This window comes from Drosophila sulfurigaster, chromosome 2R, assembly GCF_023558435.1.
Source record: "Drosophila sulfurigaster albostrigata strain 15112-1811.04 chromosome 2R, ASM2355843v2, whole genome shotgun sequence".
NCBI classification, from domain to species: Eukaryota; Metazoa; Arthropoda; class Insecta; order Diptera; family Drosophilidae; genus Drosophila; species Drosophila sulfurigaster.
The window spans coordinates 15,322,592-15,342,531 of NC_084882.1; the positions used below are offsets into that span (position 1 = coordinate 15,322,592).

General features: G+C 39.4%; 5 protein-coding genes across 5 annotated transcripts; 3 read left to right on the top strand and 2 right to left on the bottom strand.

Annotated features, from left to right (window-relative positions):
- Positions 1–1,042: 1,042 nt before the first annotated feature.
- On the bottom strand, positions 1,043–4,749 carry LOC133838121 (coatomer subunit gamma). The gene is made up of 6 exons (XM_062269098.1): positions 4,589–4,749; positions 3,629–4,284; positions 2,102–3,569; positions 1,588–1,773; positions 1,365–1,517; positions 1,043–1,299 (listed from the first exon to the last, which is right to left on the bottom strand). Exons 1-6 carry the CDS (start codon positions 4,626–4,628, stop codon positions 1,169–1,171), a joined length of 2,634 nt encoding a protein of 877 aa, XP_062125082.1. The 5' UTR covers positions 4,629–4,749; the 3' UTR covers positions 1,043–1,168.
- A 142-nt stretch (positions 4,750–4,891) lies between these two features.
- LOC133838131 (NKAP family protein CG6066) lies at positions 4,892–6,482 on the top strand. Its single transcript, XM_062269115.1, has one exon. The coding sequence runs from the start codon at positions 4,999–5,001 to the stop codon at positions 6,385–6,387; it is 1,389 nt and encodes a 462-aa protein (XP_062125099.1). The 5' UTR covers positions 4,892–4,998; the 3' UTR covers positions 6,388–6,482.
- A 255-nt stretch (positions 6,483–6,737) lies between these two features.
- On the top strand, positions 6,738–10,389 carry LOC133838128 (Y+L amino acid transporter 2). Its single transcript, XM_062269111.1, has 7 exons — positions 6,738–6,994; positions 7,080–7,810; positions 8,365–8,878; positions 8,940–9,140; positions 9,216–9,365; positions 9,435–9,612; positions 9,770–10,389. The coding sequence occupies exons 2-7, from the start codon at positions 7,350–7,352 to the stop codon at positions 9,829–9,831; spliced, it is 1,566 nt and encodes a 521-aa protein (XP_062125095.1). The 5' UTR covers positions 6,738–6,994; positions 7,080–7,349; the 3' UTR covers positions 9,832–10,389.
- A 3,148-nt stretch (positions 10,390–13,537) lies between these two features.
- LOC133837684 (carbonic anhydrase 2) lies at positions 13,538–16,483 on the top strand. The gene is made up of 7 exons (XM_062268531.1): positions 13,538–13,764; positions 15,110–15,222; positions 15,280–15,370; positions 15,435–15,703; positions 15,768–15,918; positions 16,002–16,081; positions 16,146–16,483. Exons 1-7 carry the CDS (start codon positions 13,713–13,715, stop codon positions 16,320–16,322), a joined length of 933 nt encoding a protein of 310 aa, XP_062124515.1. The 5' UTR covers positions 13,538–13,712; the 3' UTR covers positions 16,323–16,483.
- On the bottom strand, positions 16,476–19,019 carry LOC133837685 (uncharacterized). Its single transcript, XM_062268532.1, has 5 exons — positions 18,769–19,019; positions 18,482–18,574; positions 18,264–18,420; positions 16,891–17,024; positions 16,476–16,828 (listed from the first exon to the last, which is right to left on the bottom strand). Exons 1-5 carry the CDS (start codon positions 18,860–18,862, stop codon positions 16,476–16,478), a joined length of 831 nt encoding a protein of 276 aa, XP_062124516.1. The 5' UTR covers positions 18,863–19,019.
- Positions 19,020–19,940: the final 921 nt, after the last annotated feature.

Below are 19,940 nucleotides of genomic sequence, written 5' to 3' on the forward strand. Positions count from 1 at the left end.
AAACAAAAGCAAATGAGAACAGAACAGAGCAAAGCATGGAAGAATGAATGGAAAAAATACGAATTATATATATATATGAAGAACACAAAATGGTAATTGTAATTTTACATTTGTTTTCGAATAACTAGATGTTTAAGTGTGAGTGCATGCATATACATAAATACAAAATACACACACACGCATACAAAATAAGCTAAACTTAAATCTTAATAATCGATCTGACAATGAGCATCAATTTGTAACGAAATGAAATTAAAAAAAATTATGAAAATCTGTGTGAAATTGTTTCCCCCAATTGAAATCAAATGAAATGCAAACAAAAACAATGAAAACAAATGCAACAAAAAAGTCTTTCGTGTGGTGGTGTTTTTGTTTTTTTACACTCTTGCGTCGTCAATTTTACATGAAATTTTTAACTAAATACTTAAAAAACAAAAAATATGAGATTGAGAAAAGAGAAGAGTATCTAATTGGTGCGATTTGTATTTACAAAATATTAAAGGTCTAAACACACTCACGAAGGAAGTGAAATCGTTTGCGAACAAAAAAAAGAGATGATAAACAAAAACAAGCACAAGAAATTATTATGAATGCAGCAAAAAAACAATTAATTTAAGCATTACCAGTTAACGCGTGAAGAAAGAAAAACAAAACAATTGTATAAATTGCAAATTAAGTTATTTATAATTAAATAAAATACATACAAAATACACATTGAAATCTTGCGAAGGGTTTGAATTTAAGGCAGCTTCATCTTTACCGCTTTCCCACAATTTAACACAGTTTAGTTTTGCATTGCGATGTATTTTTGTTGAATTGTGGTTTTCAATGCTTAAACTAAAAAAAGCCAATAATGCTCAATTGATAGTAAACAAATGCAAGTAATTGGCGTTCTATGGCTCAACATAAATCGTTTTTGTTTTGGAAATGATCGCAATAACAAATACCCAAATTAGTTTAACAATTTGCGGCCTGTTTGGAATACAAAAAATAAAACTGATCATGGGGCATTATTTGCAAGAGCGCCACTTAAAGCTATAAAATTATATATTTTTTGATTATATTTAACTTTTTTTCCTTTTGTTTTTTCATTTATATACTTGGATTTCTATTATATCATATTTATTGCACGCAAAAACCAAACAAGATTTTTGCATGGCTCGCTGTTTTATCCGATGGCTGCCGTTATGAGTTCTGCCACATCCTGATCTGTGCTACGCACTGTTAGATTCAATGTGACTCCCTCGGAGAGCGCTAACTTGGCTCTCACCAGCACTTCAACGCCACCGCGGAAAGCGCCTGTGAACAGAAAAGCCAAACACTAGCTGAGAATTCAATTGATGATATATGAAATAAGCTATTACCTGAGCATAAAACCGTGTGTAGATGCGTACCCTCGGGCACTTTCTCGGACAGATTGGCGGCGCCGAGGCCAAGTATTTTAATGATGGTATTGACAGCATCCTGCAAATTGCTAACTGCGGACAACACAAAAGTATCCTCAGCTTGAAGCCACTCTGTAAAATAAATAAACAATTTATAAACAACAATAAAATTCATATTAAAATTCGAATAATCTCGACTTACCTTCGCTGTCGGCCGCATCCCAAGCCACCTGGAAGTTATTCTTTTTCGTTTTCTGTATTTGATCGGCAACCGTAATCTCTAGATCCTCCAGCATGTATTCATCATCGTAGCCCTCCTCAGAGTCTGGCTCACCAGTATTTGGATCACAATCCTTGACCACAAACCGCAGCGTGGCCCCAAACGTAGCTGCAACATTGAAAAGAAATCAATCAGAAAGGAATCAATCATATGTTTACATTATACTATAAAATCTAATTGTAAGATACCAAGGAAATAAATGTATACAAATCATTTGAAGACTGATTTAATGTACAGCCAAATACACTAGAATATCTTTTCAAGACTATGCAAAAAGATTTATATTTCTAAAATTCCTATTCAAAATTCCTATATCAAAAATTTAAATTATAGAGGCTTTTAAAGTTCGTATGAAATTAGTTAATTTAGTATATAAAATGCAAAACTTGTAATTCTAAATTACAGAAAATAAGTAATAATATGCTGGATAGTTTACCTATGGAACTGCTGGCATCCGGCGGGAATTCGACAATCACGAACGTTGTCTGCAGTTCGTTGTACGGCAATTTGGGGCAGGGAATTACGGCACGGGCCGTGTAACCCTCGGGCAGCGTTAGATCGACGCGCACATTCTCCAGGAATTGATCGGAGAGCGTGTTAAGACAATCGAATTGGAATACCACATGTTGTGCGAATATATGCTTGATGCATTGCACAGTGTACTCCGTTTCGCTTTCCGTCAACTGTATGGGCGACGTACTGCGATGAATGGGACCCAGCACTTGGATGCCCGGCAGCTGTGCCAAACGAGCAGCGCTCTCCTCTTCTCGGGTTATCTTGGGCGCACGTGGCGCACTAGTTACCATCATGACATCGTTGTTGATTTCAGGTTTAACAATAGCTGCCTTTGGCACAATGGAAATGTCAAAGTGTGACTCCAGATCGCCATTCAAATGATCTGACAACGCCTTCTCCAGCAGGGCTAGCGAACAGTTCTCGCGCTCAATGATGTAGTTCTTGTAGAGCTCTGGCTTGGCCGAGTTCAAGATGCACAGATAGTAGGTGGCACGATCGCGCACTTCATCATCAGGATCCATTTGACAGCGGCCAAGCAGCACCAGAATATTGGCTAAAAGTGCTGGGCATGAGGCACCGAATTGCGCCAGAGCCGTGACAGCTGCAGCACGCACAATCGGGCTCTCGAGGATGACGCGATTGTAGATGAAGCGTATGTACTTAGAAGGCGTGGCAGCAAAAGGTCCTTCCTTGCCGAGCAGATGTAGAATGCGCACAGCGAGTGACACGTGCTCGCAGTCCTCGATGAATTCGCACAGATGTGACAAACCAGACTCCTTGGCGTCGACATTCTCCTCAATAATAGTGATGATGGTGTCCACAATGGAGGTCTTATACTCCAAGCCGCCTTCCTCGCGCAGCATGCCACTCAAGAAGTTCATAAGCACAGTGTGCTTCCGTGGATATTTGGCGCACAGCGCACAAATGGCTTGCACCACCACGACCTTGAATTCATCAGAGATTTCGGCAACAAACGTAGAGATTTGTTTCATCAGACGTTCCACCGATGATTCGGCGCCCGTTTTGAGCAGCGTTGTAATGGCCAAAGTGGCCACCGAGCGATTGGAATCGGTAATGAGACCCTCGAGATCTAAATTGCAAGTTGTCACTGCTGCCGGATGTGTCATGGCTACCTTGTTGAGCGTACGCACGGCTGCAAAGCGTAGCGTTGCCTTTGGCGAGCCACAGAACAGCTGGAGAATGGAGAATGCAGGCGAGAGCATGCGTGGATTTGTGTTCTTCAGATTGACAATGGCGTGAGCGGCCTCATAGATGACCATTTCGCTCTTGTGACGCAGACACGACTCGATGAACGAGTAAAGCGGCGAATCCGCCAGCTCCTCGGCAGGCACATCTTCCTCTTCAATAAGTTTACAGGCAATGCGTATCTGCAAGGCAAACCGTTTAGTAAAATAATCACCATTATTATATACTTCAATTGACTTACTAGCATGCAGACTGCGTAGGGACTCTTAAGCGAGCCACGCGTCAATTTGTTGACCAGCTTAGAGACAGCTAGGCGATCCGATTTGCGAATGTGATAGAGCAAGCCCAGCGCATGATATTGCACCATAATATTGTCGCTGTTCATCGCCTCCTGTGCCTCATTTGCCCAACGCTTGACTACATCACCAGCGGTGCTGGCCAGCCGCAAGGAGCTTACTAAAGCCGCACAAGAAACCGCTGCATTCTTGTCTACAATGCACTGCTTCATATAGCGCTCTACGGCCTGCAACATGGTATGATCCGTAATACTGCACAAAGCACGAATGGCTGCAGCACGATAAAGATCTTCTTTACCGGTCATGTCCTTGGTGAGGGAGCTGGTGACAATAATGACATCCTCGGCAATAGAGCTGAGCTCCTTGATACCCAAGTAGACCATGCGACGCAACACCACATCCTTGGATTGGAAGAGTTTGGTCATCGCAAAGAAGCAATCGGTTGCCTCGCGTGCCACCAGCACTTCGCCCTGATTGATCAGGTAAAGGATTTTGGTCAATATATGAATGCATTTTCGTGCATTAACCGGCGTCTCGTTGAACGTTCGGGTCTCCTGCAGCACTGAAGTCTTTTCCAGATTCTGATACGCATTCGTCGGACCTGATGAGCGTTGAAATTTCGTAGGTGATGTAAAAAATTTCATACTTCAAAAATACCGATCAGGAATCAGCAGGGAATAAATCGAAACAGTTCTCGGAACGTGTGTGTATGTGTTAGTTTACGTGTGTGGGTGTATGTTAGTTATATTGGGGAACTCTTCTATAAGTGTGTGTGAGTGTGCCAGCGGAGCACCTTCTTCTTCTTGTTGTAGTCTCGATTGATGATTACGATTTTTTGTTGTTTTTGCCGTTGATCCGGCGACGCTGTTTTAGGTGTCTTTTTCGCTGGCCGTCAGTTTACTTACCATCCTCCTCTTCATCTTTGTCGCGACGAAATGAACCCATTTTAATGTTAGGCTACTTCAACACTTTGAGAAAATCAAAAGAAATTGTGAAATTTTGTGGAAAAAATCTTTGATTTTTCGCTACGCGTACACGTCACACACTACAGCAAAAAAGAAGTTGATTAATACCAGTCACGCGTCAACGTTCTGCTAGTTAACAGCAACTTTACAGATGTGTTGCATATTGTTTGCTCCACTCTAACAGCTCACGTAACATATGTTTTGCGAAATTCCATTTATCGTTTGTTAATATCGATAATAAACTACGCACGGTTGCTAAATCAATACATTCATAACATTGCAAACGTTTTGGTGGAGGAAAAGAATAACAAATAGTTTTACGCGAAATATCTAAATTAAATTAAATAAAAATGCGCTCGCGCAGCAGAAGTCGCTCACGCAGTCCGCGCAGAGATCGACAGCATGGCAGGTGTGATGACCGCGCCGACAAAAGAGAAACAGCCAGACTGGAAAAATACAGCAGACGTTCAGAGTCGGGCGGCAGAGAACAGCAAAGACGACAACGGAGAAATGATTATAGTAAATCATCAGAAGTGTCCAGAAAGCGGCGAACTCGTTCGCGTTCAGTCAGCACAGACTCGAGCAGCAGCGGCACATCAGAGAGTAGCGGCAGGTCCTCAAGTTCTTCACGTAGTCGCAGTCCGGCCAAGAAGAAGCAAAAGTCGGTAGAACGTTGGCCTAATGACCGCTATCATGACAATAATGACAGGCAAAAGAATCCGTTCAGGGGACGTGCACCGGAGGGCAGTTTCATTAACGATCCCGCTGAACGCACATCAAGATCACATTATCACAATCGTGGTGGCAACCATAGCAAAGGAGACTCGAAGGCTCTAAATGCACGACGAGCACAACGTGTGCACATTGGCGAGGAAGGCGTAGCCGAGGTGTGGGGCGCGAGTCCAACACGATCCCACGAAGATGATGTGCAGCTCGTTAAAGGTTCTTTTGTGGGACCCAAAAAGAAAAAGGGCAAGAAGAAAAAGAAGAGCAGCAAGAAGTCTGACAAAAAGAAAACAAAAAAGACTAAGAAAAAGAAACACAAAAATGATTCCAGTAGCTCAGACTCCGATTCTTCATCATCATCATCATCATCCTCGGCTTCCAGTAGCGAAGACAGTTCGGAGAGCGAAGAGAGCTCGGCGAGCGAGGCGGAAGATGATGAAGATGTTTGGCTTGAGAAGACTGCCGAGGGGGTTAAAAAGCCAAAGAAGAAAAGCTCGAAGAAGAGCAAGGATAAAAAGCATAAGAAGAAAAAGAAGAAACGTAAGTCGGAGGCATCATCCAAGAGCAAAAAGAGTTCTTCGGGGTCAAGTAAATCGAAGTCAAAGTCCAAATCCAAGTCCAATGGTGGCCATAACGATGAAGATGTGGGTCCATCGTTGCGCACGGGAGGCAGCTTGAATCAAAAAGACTTTGGTCGCGCTCTTTTGCCCGGCGAAGGAGCTGCGATGGCTGCTTATATAGCAGAAGGAAAGCGTATCCCGCGGCGTGGTGAAATCGGACTGACATCAGATGAAATCGCAAACTTTGAGTCGGTGGGTTATGTAATGAGCGGCAGTCGACATCGTCGCATGGAAGCTGTGCGTATTCGAAAGGAAAATCAGCTTTACTCAGCAGATGAGAAACGCGCTTTGGCCATGTTCAGTAAGGAGGAGCGACAGAAACGCGAGAATAAGATACTGACGCAGTTTAAGGATATGATTCACTCTAAACTACAAGCTAAGGATAAAAAGTAGTACTTCAATTGTAAATAATTAAAAAAAAGTAAAATATATTTTTATATATACATATATGCCGCAATGAAACTGAATTCGTATCACTTGCCGGGTATTCAATTTCGAAAATTATTGTCGAGTCTCGATATTTTTGCCTACATTTACTTTACCCCATTCGTATCACAAATCATACACGTTTTTTTGTTTTTTTAATATTGATGACATCTCGAACCACTGTCAAAATAATGAAAAATGTAATAAAAAGAAATAAATAAAAAATATAACAAGGAGACACAAAACCGTTTAAAATATGCAATTGGTGTAATTTAGAATCAAGCAAGACTGGTAAATTTAGTAATAACACAGTGCGGTCACACTGTGAATAACGTGTTAGTGGGGTGGCTTCATTTCGATTTTTCAAATTAGTTTTATCTTGCTAAAATGTGTGAATAATTGGTCAACAATAATTCAAGTGTCTAGTCATAAACTTAGTGTAGCTTGCGAAGTTAATTTAAAAACGAAAAGTTTACATTAATTGCATTTTATGCGCGTTTAGGCTTCAAATGTCAAACAACATGTGCATGCATCGTGAACAGGACGGCAATACATTGTGAGCGTCGTAGCGAAGGTTAGAAAGAGACCGTAGTATAAATGTACGAAGTGGGTTAGCAAAACAATGAATGCGAGAATAACGAATATCGCTTAACCGGCAGATTAGCGAACGAATAAAGGATAGACGCAAACTAGAGATAAGCCACCCGCCAACGTCACAATAAGTTTTATACGCATCACACCTACTCACGCACACCCACTTAATTGTAATCGAAAGCGAGGCGAAGACGACGCGACGTCCGTCGACACTCCTCGTAATCAATTAGCTGGACACAAGCACAGCAGGCCACAATCATCATCATCATCAGTCTGCTTTTGTACTTCCAACGTAGCTGTAGCGTGTTGTGGCAAGCGCTTCTCATTCACTTATAATGCCCGCAACCAACAAAGAATTGCAATCACCATCGAGTGAAATGGTGTTGCTCACTCCAAACACCGAGAACCCGCCACCGATTATAGCAGTGACAGCGACTCCTGGCTCCAAGGACACCACCAAGGATGGCGTACGCGAAGGCTCAGCGGAATCGGACAGCAGTCGGGTAGTGATGAAGAAACAGCTGGGATTACTTGAGGGTGTGGCCATCATATTGGGCATCATCTTCGGCTCCGGCATCTTTGTCTCACCTAAAGGAGTCCTGCGGGAGGTGGAGTCCGTGGGTACATCGCTTATCATCTGGGTGTTGTGCGGCCTGCTCTCGATGATTGGTGCGCTGTGCTATGCGGAGTTGGGCACTGCGATACCCAAGTCTGGCGGAGATTATGCGTATATTTATGAGGCGTATGGATCGCTGCCGGCGTTTCTTTATCTGTGGGATGCCATGATGATCTTTGTGTAAGTAACGGTTGCTTCAATGTCAAATTTGCCAATGCTTAACCCCATTTACATTGGGTTAAACGACACACTTAGGCAATTCTCGCTGACAGAGCAGAATATCTGAGAAAACAATGTCTAAGCTGAGTTCAGCTGAGTTTGTTCAATTGAGGCATAATTGAAACTCGACAGATTTGTCGGACTTGAGGTTAAGGTCATTCCGTCTGTCTTAATTCACTTCACTTTCACACAGTCGCAACGCAAAGTACTGTATAAATATATACATATTTTGTTATCAGGGATTGCTATCGGGCTTATATTTGCTTGTTGTATTTATGCATTCACAAAAGGCTCAGTCCATTTGTGTATTGATAATAAGTCAAAAACACACACATTTCCATTGCACTAATGACTTGATTATTATTTATGACTATCACAATGCTATTTTTATTTGTCCGCCGTCTTTTTTGTTTTCGATAATAATAACTGTCGGGCGTAAATAATTTTTGAATAACCAGACATCACATTTCCCATAACTGATATTTGAAACCGTGCCATATTTCATTTCTTTCCAGCCCCACAACAAATGCCATAATGGGTCTCACATTCGCCTCCTATGTGTTGCAGCCCTTCTTTGCCGATGGCTGTGAGATTCCAAAGATTGCATTACAATTGCTTGCGGCTGCAACGATATGTTTCCTCACCTACTTGAATTCGTATTACATGAAGATCACAACGAAAATGCAGAATGTTATCATGTTTACCAAAATTGCCGCATTGGTGCTGATAATTTTGGTGGGTTTGGTTTGGATGCTGATGGGACACACGGAGAACTTTGACAAGCCCTTTGAGAATACGGAAACGGATCCGGGCAAGCTATCAGTGGCATTCTATTCGGGTATCTTTTCGTATGCCGGCTGGAACTATTTGAATTTTATGACAGAGGAATTGCGTGATCCATATCGTAATTTGCCAAGAGCCATCTACATTTCTCTGCCACTCGTTACTGGCATCTATGTGCTGGCAAATATGGCTTATTTGGCAGTGTTGTCGGCGCCCGAGATGTTGGCCTCCAATGCCATTGCGGTGGTAAGTAGAGCTGACTTAATATTTGACTTGTTCTCTTTATCAATTGACTTTCGCCTTGCAGACATTTGCGGACAAGATACTTGGCAGCTTTTCACTGATCATACCGATTATGGTGGCCATTTCGGCATTCGGTGGACTCTCTGTGCACATCATGACATCGTCACGCATGTGTTTTGTCGGCGCCCGAAATGGACACATGCCGGCGATTTTGTCGCACATCAGCGTCAAGAGCTATACACCGTTGCCGTCACTGGCGTTTCTGGTAAGATTTCTCTCGGCTCCGCTCAATTGACAGACAAAAGAAGTGCCTCAATTTATTATGTATATTTATATGCAGTGTTTGCTGTCGATTGTGATGCTGGTGGTCAGTGATGTGTATGTGCTAATCACTTACAGCAGCATTGTGGAGTCGTTCTTCATCATGATGTCGGTGTCGGCCGTTTTATACTTTCGCTACAAGCATCCCAATATGGAGCGTCCAATTAAAGTGAGTATGAGGAGAAATATTTTTGTTCTGTATTTCTGTATATATCAATTTGTTTGTCCCATTGTCCAGGTCTCTTTGTGGATACCCGCCGTGTTTGTCGTCGTTTGCGCATTTCTGGTGGTCGTTCCCGTTTATGTGGCTCCATTTGAGGTCGCCATGGGCTTGCTAATCACACTAATTGGTATACCATTCTACTACGTTGGCGTCGTGTGGCAGAATAAACCAAAATGGGTGCAGCACGCGATTGGTGCGTACACACACAAAAAAAAAGGGCAACGTTGTCTTCGACCTTGGCAATCGCCTCGATTTCCATTGCGAAGCAACACCAACAAAAAACCTTTATTACCATTTTCACGTATGACCACATAACTAACGTATTTGCGTAATTTTCCCTCTCCTTCTAGATTCGATGACATTTACGTGCCAAAAACTCTTTATGTCTGCCAAGGAGCAAAAACAGGACTAATCAACAACAAGCGAACATCGTTTTCACCTGGAAAAACTGACACTCTCTGGCCTTATAAACACACTTTGAAAATCATCACCGACCATCACCTACATACATACATTACAGAAAACTATTACCATAAGTGCAAAGACATCGAATATTAGTTCATTTTTGTATAGGGTTTTTTTCTGTTTGTTAGTTGAAGCTCATGTGGCGTAAAAATGACAAATAACTTGACAGAGAATTCGTTCTTTCCTACTTAATAATAAGCAGCTATTTAGTCAAAGGCTAAATCTATTTTGATATTAAAAACTATATATTTTATACATATATGGATTGTCAGCTACGTCACTTGTGCTAGCTTAGCATTATTTATCAAATTAACCACCAAAGTAAGCCAATTTGTTTGCCAAAGTTCATACTATTAATTTATGTATTTTCTGTTGACTATTGATTTGTTTTATTTATATTTATTATATCACAAAATTTTTCAGTTCAATCATTACTATTAAGAATTTCGTTTGTTATTTATTCGATGATTATATATTGATTTTGGAAATGAGGAAAACTAATAAAGATTTTGTATATTTAAAAAGGGTTTCAATATTTATGTTAGCCATCAATTAGGAGATATCTCAGCACACCCAAAAAGTATGCAACAAAAAATGTAAACTCAGTAGTTCTTTAGCATACTGAGACGGTTTGAGTTGTTTTGTCGGCTGTCTGCCAATCAATTATATCTGATAAGCCATATGAATGGACTGTTGTTATTTTTAAGTCCAAGCAGACACATAATAATGTACGATGCTTGGCGAGTTGGCCATTTGGGGCTAAATATAAAGCAGGGCTATCAGTCTTTTCTATTTTGAACATGCCCGGCACGTAGATCCCCGAATGACGCCAACTTTATGGACTCAAAACTGCTTGTATGTGTCTAAGAACATGAACTGGGCACACAAGCGGCACAGCGATCTTTCTCTGATCACCGTAGAACACAGAAAACTAGGTGTTTTTAATTGATATAAGTGTAGTGCGCCTTTCGGCTGATTTGCATGCAGAGCAGGTGCCATCGACTATTTATATCTGAGCTTATATCTTATCTTCTATGGATATTCTCATGTCGATGGCTATTTTGTATGGATATGAGGCTTACATGCGCTGATTTCATCGCCGTTTTTTCAATTTTATAGCTTTTTAAATATATGCCAGCGAAAAGACGGATTGCCAAATCATTGTTAAATCAGTCCCATTCAATTTTATGGCTTTCTTTATGATCGAATAATTGTGTTTTAATTCGTTTCGGACGTGGCAAGTTGGGAATTAACAATGTATAGCAAACTACTGCACCTTTTTTTTTTTATTTAGCTTATTCCCCGGGAATTCACTCTGATCAATTAATAAAGTTATAAAGCTGAGCCAACCTAATACGTATTACCAATATGTGGTATATCACATGTTTTAATGCTTTAAAATGTGTTAATTACATGCACGTTTTCATTGATTCGAACTACTTAAAACTGGGCGATCACCAGACTGTTTATTTCTTTGTTTTGGCATTGTTTTTTCCAGTGAGCTGTCTACTTAATTAAGAGCGTAACGCGATCGACGTTCGATTCCATACTGATCAAATATTTCCCAGTTGTTGCCAAGGAGGCAAATATTTGGCTTTTGCAATGCTATTTGAAATACCGACTGAAGTGATGTGATACAAACTAATTATATATATACGTATGTAAACGTATGTTAGATAAATGCAATCCTTTAACTTGATCATGTGATCTCCATATGGAGCAAACACAAGTATCTCTCTCTCTCTGATTAACACCTTTTAGGGTGTCATTAATGAATCGTGTCTATACATTTAAACAGGCAATGGAAAAAACAACGAAAACTAACGCTTCGTACACGATGAAATATCAAAATACGGATTCAATTTGCGAATCGCAAAAATTTAATTATTGCAAATTTGGCTATAATTGATTGGTGTGCGACAAAAAGAATAATGATCAATATTATTTCCGAAATTTGCCATAATTAATTGGACTCCAATGACAAATTAGAAAAAAGTCGACTGTATTTTATGTTTTGTGAAATAAATGTGATTGGTACGAAGTAATTTGAAAACAGACAGTGTCCAGCTGTATTGTATCTCATAAGTGTATCAGCGATCGAATGACAACTTTTTGCACATGTCAACTGCTATTTATTAGTAAGTTCGATTCGTTGGCATTCGCCATGTAAATCACGAGTTTCGTATACACATGTAAATCATATGTAGAAAGGAAATCTACAAAGCAATCGTAGAACACACTGAGTTTATGCCGTGATGATCATAATGTACACTCAAGTTGTTGGCCACAAATTGATCAAGTTGTGCCCAAAAAAGAGAGCTAATTTCAACGTGACATGAAAAGAAAAGGTATTCAACAACAGTGCTATAAAATTTGGCATTTTATAGTAACATCAACTACTATTTTTGATAGATAAGTGAACAAAAAAATTAAATTAAACTTGAGGGAAAATTACGCCGTTAATATACTGATATATTTGACGTTGACGTATTTACGTACTTACGAACACGTTGCGTGTACTGAATGTGATGAGAATCGAATGGAATTAAAGTTGACAAATTTTATGTAACTTAGATTCCTATTTTTGAGAAGTAAATGAACAAAAAATTAAAATGATAATTGAACTAGTTCGAATTGCTGGAAAATTACGTCGTTAATATACTGATCTATTTACGTTGACTTATTTATTCATGACTACATTGCGTATGCTGAATGTGATGAGAATGAATACAAATAGAGTTTGCAAAGCGACTATTAAAACAAAACTGCTCAATATGCTAGGCCATGCTAATATGTTAAGAACAGACATGGCATAAACGCTTAATAATACAACAATAAAACTAGAAGCGAGCAGTAAACGTGTGAATATCACTCAATGAATTCGCTTGGCAATTCGTTTGCCCCGCGATTTCCGCTGGAACGCTAGCCACGCGATCAATTAGTAGCTTTCTGCATAATATTGTCAATATTTGTGAGGGTTCGCGAGGGTGAGGAGGGGGAGGCAAAGCAAACAAATACACGTATCCTAAGCATACGAAAAATACTCGCATTTTGGTATGCAAAACAAAATATTATCTTATGATGGAAGGCAGTTACTGGTATTTCCCACCTCTCTCGTCCACGTCGCGTTCGTTGGCTTTTGTTTACTGTGAGCATTAACTAGGCGCGAATTATGACGAATCACATAACACATATCGTGTGTGTTTGTGTGGAGGTGGCTTTGAGTTGTCTCGTCTGCGTATTTAAATGAACGTTACGCATACGCCGTGTGGTGCAGTCGCCTTAAGGGTACTTTGGTGGCTCGTAATGCTACTTCAAATTAGTAATTCGATTTCATTAGGCGGGTGACTTACGACAAAGCACGAACAGCTCAATTCATCAATTCGCCTAGACGAAACCGATCGATGGATCGATCGTGTGCACGTCCGTTGTCGTCGTCGCCGTCGTCGTCGTTTGCTGTTGTGTCGTATAACATTTGGTATGTACAACTACACGTATGTATGAGTGTGCTTCTATATGTGTATGTGTTTGCGTATATGTGTGTTGTTTTATGGTTTGTGTCGCTGTGTGGAGCACGCGCTGTACGCGGGGATTTAAGCTTTCGAATTTTCAATTAGTTCGTTGACGCTGAGGAAGTTGTGAAGGTGTTTCAAATGGCAAACGTCCGCGCAGTTTAGAATCAGCCAGCCAACCGCAAGGTGTTGCATTCGCTAAAAAGTAGACTCGATCAGGAGCTCAACAGTGTGGGAGATTATTCTTTGTTTGAAAAGGAATTCCCCCCCCAAACAAGAAATTCAATTGTCACCATTTGATCAAACAAAGTTGATCATGCAGTTTTTATTATTGCAAGCAGTTCTCCTTCTGATCGGCTGGTCTCAAGGTAATTTTAATTAATTACAAAATTGCATATTTGCAAAATTTCATCATGTGATACATTTAGAATTGTGCCCTAAAAATAGCAATAAAGTGCAGTCATTAAATAAATCAACGAAAAGCAAAAGTGATAATCATCTGTCAAAATAATTGCAAACCTAATCAATATCAATTTCAAGCTAACTTGCGCTGACTGTGTCACTTGTTTGTCGGTCGCTTCGCCTGTCTTGTACACAAGTATTTATAATTATTTTTTTATTGACTTCTTATCACTAAAACAAATTCTTACGAACGCGTGCGACCTTCAATAAACAAGAGCGTTACCACGGTCAAGGGACCGTGAATCACTTGCACTCGATATAAAACTATTCGTCAGTATGCATATTATCTACATATGTACAAACGTTCTTATAATATCAAACGGTTTTAAGTACAACTAAATACGACCACTTGAAGAAATCAATTGCACTTCTGCCACTCGAAACTGTTGAGATTCTAAATGCCAATTAATACTTTTATTGCTTGACATTGATTTTGATTAAGTGCGGCAAAGACGACCTTATATAATGTGCCTATCAGTATTTGCGACAATGCTAAATACTAAATTCAATAATAGAAAGTGTTTACAGAATATAAGATTTATTAAATTAGATATATTGTCGTATGCTAATGATTACGAAACAAATATTTACGTGCTAATTAGTATATATGTCATATGATTGTCATGAATTTTCCACACTTTCTTAGGCAAATGATCTAATTACCGATATCATATGTTCAATGCGAAAATAAAGTTTACTTAATTTATTTCACTTGAACTTTGTCGAACTTTTCGCACATCGAGTGCGGGTGAAAATTATAGAAAAATATTTACCCTCAAGGCTCATTATCTATATCAATATGAATTGTGTTCGGTATCTATTGTACGAGCATTTAACGTGCCCTTGTGTGTCTCGTATTTGTATTTTGTTGTTCTTCTTTATAAATGTATATTTATTGATTTATCTATTTACTAAGCAGCAAACAGTTAACATTGTTTGCTGTCCCATTTATTTGCCATAATTCACAAGTGCTCGTATATGTCAGTGATAAGCTTGTTGTTGACTCCCACCCAACTCTCACTCTGCCACTGTCCCGCGTTCTCTGGACTTTGGGACAGTGGCACGGGCACGTGATCTAAGAAAAAACGAAGTAAAAAATAACAAAATAAGGTGGTGACGCCAAAGACAGCCAACTCATGAGGCGATTCCCAGACCAGAACAGTTGGAGAGAGACAGAGCAGCTTATCATGACGTCTCTGATACTCGTATTTGTGATTTCAATTTGACTTTGTTTTTCTTTACTCTTTGCAGTGGTTAGTGGCCATGTGTTTGGTTACTCGGAACCCAATCAGAGGCGTTGGGCGCGTCATCATGGTCATTGTGCCGGCAGGACACAATCACCCATTGCCATCAGCTCCAGCCATGTAAGCGGTCATTGACCAGTTGTCAGTTGTGAGTTTGACTAATTAATCCATTTTCAGACAATGCCTTTGCATATGCCGGCTGTGGACATGATTGGCTATCACAATCTGTTGCCGTATCCTTTGAAAATGGTCAACAACGGGCACACGGGTAAGTGACGCAGCATTGATGGACGGCCCCTCAATTCACAATTCACACATTTCGTATTCTCCAGTCAGCATTAACATACCCAAAGGCAACGTAAGCGCCGATCAGGATGATTTTATGCCATATATACGCGGTGCCAAGTTACCGGGTGAATTCGAGGTAGAGGGACTACATTTCCATTGGGGTGACAAGAACAATCGTGGCTCGGAGCATGTCATCAATGACATACGCTACACCATGGAAATGCATATTGTGCATCGCAACAAGAAGTATGCCACCATTGGTGAGGCGCTCAATCATCCCGATGGTGCTGCTGTGCTGGGCTTTTTCTTCAACGTAAGTGGGCAATGCATTCGCAACGATTTTGAATTTAATGCTAATGAGTTTCCAACACACGCAGTTGGATGAGGATGAGGGCCAAGGGCTGGTGACCATCAATCGGCATTTGCATTTGATCGCTGATGCTAATCAGGAGGCGGCGCTAAATGTCACCTTCTCGCTGTCCTCGTTGATAGCCAACGTGGACGTGGACAAGTTCTATACATACAAAGGTGAGTGATGTCACTTATTCAATGCCCTGTTGATTAGTTGACAGCGAACACATTTAAATGTCATGTCACGTCCGTATTTGCAGGTTCGCTTACCACACCTCCCTGTTCGGAGGCCGTCACCTGGATACTGTTCCCCGATCCCATACCCATTTCGCCCAAACAGGTAAAAGTCCAGTGCATCGTTGTCACACAGTGCGTATGAGTAATGCGATTTGTTCACTTTGCAGATTTCACGCTTCCGCCAGCTGTCAGACACACAGGATGGTGCACTAGTCGATAATTTCCGGACACTGCAGCCAGTTGGTAATCGTCGCATCTTTGCACGCACTGGACACGTGCGACACACGTCGATTGCATCGCTAAAGCATGAGGGCGACTATCTGAAGTACGATTGGTTCTATTGAGGCGGCAGCTGGACGCTGTGGATGTGGATGTGTGCTCTGTGCCATGCTATGTGTTAGATTAGATGTTTAGCTCTTGCATTTATTTAACTTAACTATTAACAATTCGCTGTAAGCTAATCTCTCTCCCTCCTCTCTCGATAAGTAAACATATTTCTACGCTATCAGACGTGTTTTGCGACCATATAGCAGCAAAGAAGTGGGTATGTCTTCCACAAAAAAGTTGGCTGGCATCACATTGAACATCTTTTTCAGCAGATCCAGCAAAGTGCGCTCCACTGTCTCGACAATAAGTGGACGCATTGCTTCAAAGAACTCCTGCCAATGGTCATTGAAGAACTGATTCGTATCACGCTCCAGTTGCTTATTACTGCCATTGAACAGATTCTCGAAGTTCACTTTCAATCGACTTATTTCCAGCTTCGCTTTCGCCTCAGTGACATTATAGAACGTGTAGCCGCCTTTCTCGTAGAGTCGCGTCTTCGCTGTCATTTGTATCTCGAGATCATCTGACGAGTGTAGAGATTATTTAGAATTTATTACAAAAAAATGCTGAATTTTCTACTATTACCCAATTCCATAAACATGCGGCCAGATCCTATCAAGGGTACGAGCAAAATGTGACCAATCATTTTGTAATTACCATCCATGCGCATGCGGGGTATATAAATCTTATCCATCCAACTGAAGTCTGTTTTGTTAACTCTAAAAAGCATAAGTAAATATTTATAAAATATTAGAAAGACTTTAATATATTTGCACATCTATGATAAGTATTGTTTTAATGAGTTTATATTATTATTGGGATTAGTAAGTATTTAATATTTTCTGTTTTATGAGCAATTTAGCAAAACAAATACTTGAGCCACGCTTGGCTCTGAAGATATTAATTAGAATATCTATTTCTCAAAAATTTAAAATAAATATACACATATTTTATAACTTATTTTTAACCGTTTCACAAAGAAACCGTCACAGTAAGAAAGTTACAGTCGAGTGTGCTCGACTGTGAGATACCCGCTACCCATTTTTAATAAGGGCAAAAAATTGCGGTATTATTTTCAAAATATACCGAAAATACTAATAAAAATACTAAAAATATACCAAATGGTATGTTTGGTATATCGATACAGCACACCATTCAAAATATACCATAGACGGCACAATGTACCAGATTGTCGGCCAAAGCAACTAAGAGCCCTAGTAAGTAGGCGTTTTTGCCCATACAAAAGTATTTCTTTAATAACTTCCACAATTTTTATCTGATCTCAACCAAATTTTCAGGAATCATAACTACTATAGTAATTATAGTATATACCAAAATTCACAGCTCTAGCTTTAAATTTACGCTTGTTATTCGATTTTTTTGATTTGCAGGGGCGGAAGTGGGCGTGGCAAAAATTTGAAACAAACTTGATCTGCGTGCAAACATAACAAATGCTGTCGAAAAAAAATTATTGCTCTATCTCTTATAGTCTCTGAGATCTAGGTGTTCATACGGACAGACGGACAGACGGACAGACACACAGACGGACAGACGGACATGGCTATATCGTCTCGGCTGTTGACGCTGATCAAGAATATATATACTTTATAGGGTCGGAGATGCCTCCTTCTACCTGTTACATACATTTCCTGCCGGCACAAAGTTATAATACCCTTCTACCCTATGGGTAGCGGGTATAACAAATTTATACAACTGCTTTCAACTGTTGCAAAACATAGTTATTGAATAATGGAACCCCTATTGAAATTTAAATATTGTTATACTCAGTAAGCTCATTCAATACATTTTTTTAGTTAGTCATAGTGATTATCAGTCTAGAAAGTTATTTAATTGTTAGGCGATGTAGGAACAATTAAGTGTGAGTAAGATAAAAATAGAAGCGAAACTGTTTTTAATTATTTGTGTCTATTGCAAATGCCATTTCATGAAATATTCACCTGCTTTCCTTGACTACCATTTTTCCAAATCCGCGTATTTCCAAGTTGGTTAGATTGGTGGAGATGATTGCCACATCTCTGTCCGCTTGCGTAAAAGTGAGCTGATCTTGTTTCATAGGGTCTATGGGACCAAAAGACTCCTCAATCTCGGGTATTCCTATAGAACATGAATAACAACTTTATGAGCTATTCGATAAATATTCGTTGTAGCTGCTCACCTTTGATGACCTCATTGAGGAAACCCTGTATAGAACGAGTTGAGCAATTGGTAAAGTCAGGCTCCTGAATGCGACATGATTCGATGTATGAGGCTGTAAATACAAATGCTTTGATTATTTATGTGCACTTAATTAGATTAATAAACACTTTTTTTTTTCGTTGCTATTATAATGTATTTATGCTGAAAACTGTCAACAGTTGTTGTTGTGTAGCACTGACTTAATTAACCAGTTCACATTAATTGAATCAGCAGCGTTTTACGCTTTTCCAACGTATTCGCACTTACGCTTTTCCGTATAAAATGCAAGGCCCTCAACATAGCCCAGGACGAAACAAAACCAGAATATGGGTAAGCCAATTATGAGTGTTCGCTGCATCATCGTAGAAAAGTTACAACTGTCCGTCAGTGTCACTGTCACCTCCTAATCGAGTTTGCGGCACGAATAATATGAGATATATTAACGCGATTCTGTTTTTTTATATGGCCTATATATAGCCGATATGCCGTGCATCTGATTGAGTTGAGTTTAATAAATGAACTGAGCTTCGCAAATGTGTAAATATAAATAGTAGACGAGTTAACTACAAGTTGCTATCTACTTGTTTTCAAAGCTTTTCGTTTGCAAACTTGCATTAGAGCATCGCACCATATTCCACCTGTTGCATTAAGTGTTGTTTCTGAGCGCCCGCTAAAGTTGTGCGAGTATCTACTTCAATCTGCGTCAAACAATTATCTTAATATAATACTGGAAAATACGTCTAGTTGTTGTCTCGTAGCTGGACAGTTGTTTTGAAGGGTATTTGTTTGTTATTTGTTTTCCAACTAATGGAATTTATTAATACCACTCAAAATATAGGAAATATTTTATACTATAGGAAATGCACCATAAACATTTTTTTTTTTTTAATTTTTCCTTTAAAAATTTAATTTTAAATTATTATTTTTGCAAGATATTTCTGCGTTTAATTTTTCGCAATAATATAATATTCAAGATATTTTGTTTATTAAAATTACTACAAATATTACAGAGTATTTACTAGGCTTTATACTATTGCTCTCACTCACTATCCTAGTTCAATTAATGTCAGTTAAGAGGAGAAGTATTACAAAACTGGGTTGTTCCCACAAAACTCGTCCAAGCATGACCGCATGATAATTCACATTGTAGATTGAGTCTTGAATATTCTGAATGGTCGATTATATTAATAAAAATGTTAAATAATATGTTTACTGCTATCAGAATGGAGAGCAAATGTATAATATACAAATATAATATAATAAAATATAATATAAAAATATATATTTGTATTTATGGGCCATGACTAATTGGAGCTGAAGAATGGCGTATTATTTAATAACACAACATTTATTTTTAAATACCCTACATTTTATTTATAGTTTTTAATCAATAAATTACTCAATTCAAAGATTTTTTTATATACAAATATATTTTAAGA

Coding starts and splice junctions, on each gene's coding strand:
- LOC133838121 (XM_062269098.1), bottom strand. CDS start 4,628: ATGGGTTCATTTCGTCGCGACAAAGATGAAGAGGAGGATG. Junction 3,570..3,628: donor CCTACGCAGTCTGCATGCTA/GTAAGTCAATTG, acceptor TTTGCCTTGCAG/ATACGCATTGCCTGTAAACT. Junction 1,774..2,101: donor GGATGCCAGCAGTTCCATAG/GTAAACTATCCA, acceptor TCAATGTTGCAG/CTACGTTTGGGGCCACGCTG.
- LOC133838131 (XM_062269115.1), top strand. CDS start 4,999: ATGCGCTCGCGCAGCAGAAGTCGCTCACGCAGTCCGCGCAGAGATCGA.
- LOC133838128 (XM_062269111.1), top strand. CDS start 7,350: ATGCCCGCAACCAACAAAGAATTGCAATCACCATCGAGTGAAATGGTG. Junction 7,811..8,364: donor GATGCCATGATGATCTTTGT/GTAAGTAACGGT, acceptor ATTTCTTTCCAG/CCCCACAACAAATGCCATAA. Junction 9,366..9,434: donor ATATGGAGCGTCCAATTAAA/GTGAGTATGAGG, acceptor CCCATTGTCCAG/GTCTCTTTGTGGATACCCGC.
- LOC133837684 (XM_062268531.1), top strand. CDS start 13,713: ATGCAGTTTTTATTATTGCAAGCAGTTCTCCTTCTGATCGGCTGGTCT. Junction 13,765..15,109: donor TCTGATCGGCTGGTCTCAAG/GTAATTTTAATT, acceptor TACTCTTTGCAG/TGGTTAGTGGCCATGTGTTT. Junction 16,082..16,145: donor TACCCATTTCGCCCAAACAG/GTAAAAGTCCAG, acceptor TTCACTTTGCAG/ATTTCACGCTTCCGCCAGCT.
- LOC133837685 (XM_062268532.1), bottom strand. CDS start 18,862: ATGATGCAGCGAACACTCATAATTGGCTTACCCATATTCTGGTTTTGT. Junction 18,575..18,768: donor TGCATTTTATACGGAAAAGC/GTAAGTGCGAAT, acceptor TTGTATTTACAG/CCTCATACATCGAATCATGT. Junction 17,025..18,263: donor ATGGTAGTCAAGGAAAGCAG/GTGAATATTTCA, acceptor TATGCTTTTTAG/AGTTAACAAAACAGACTTCA.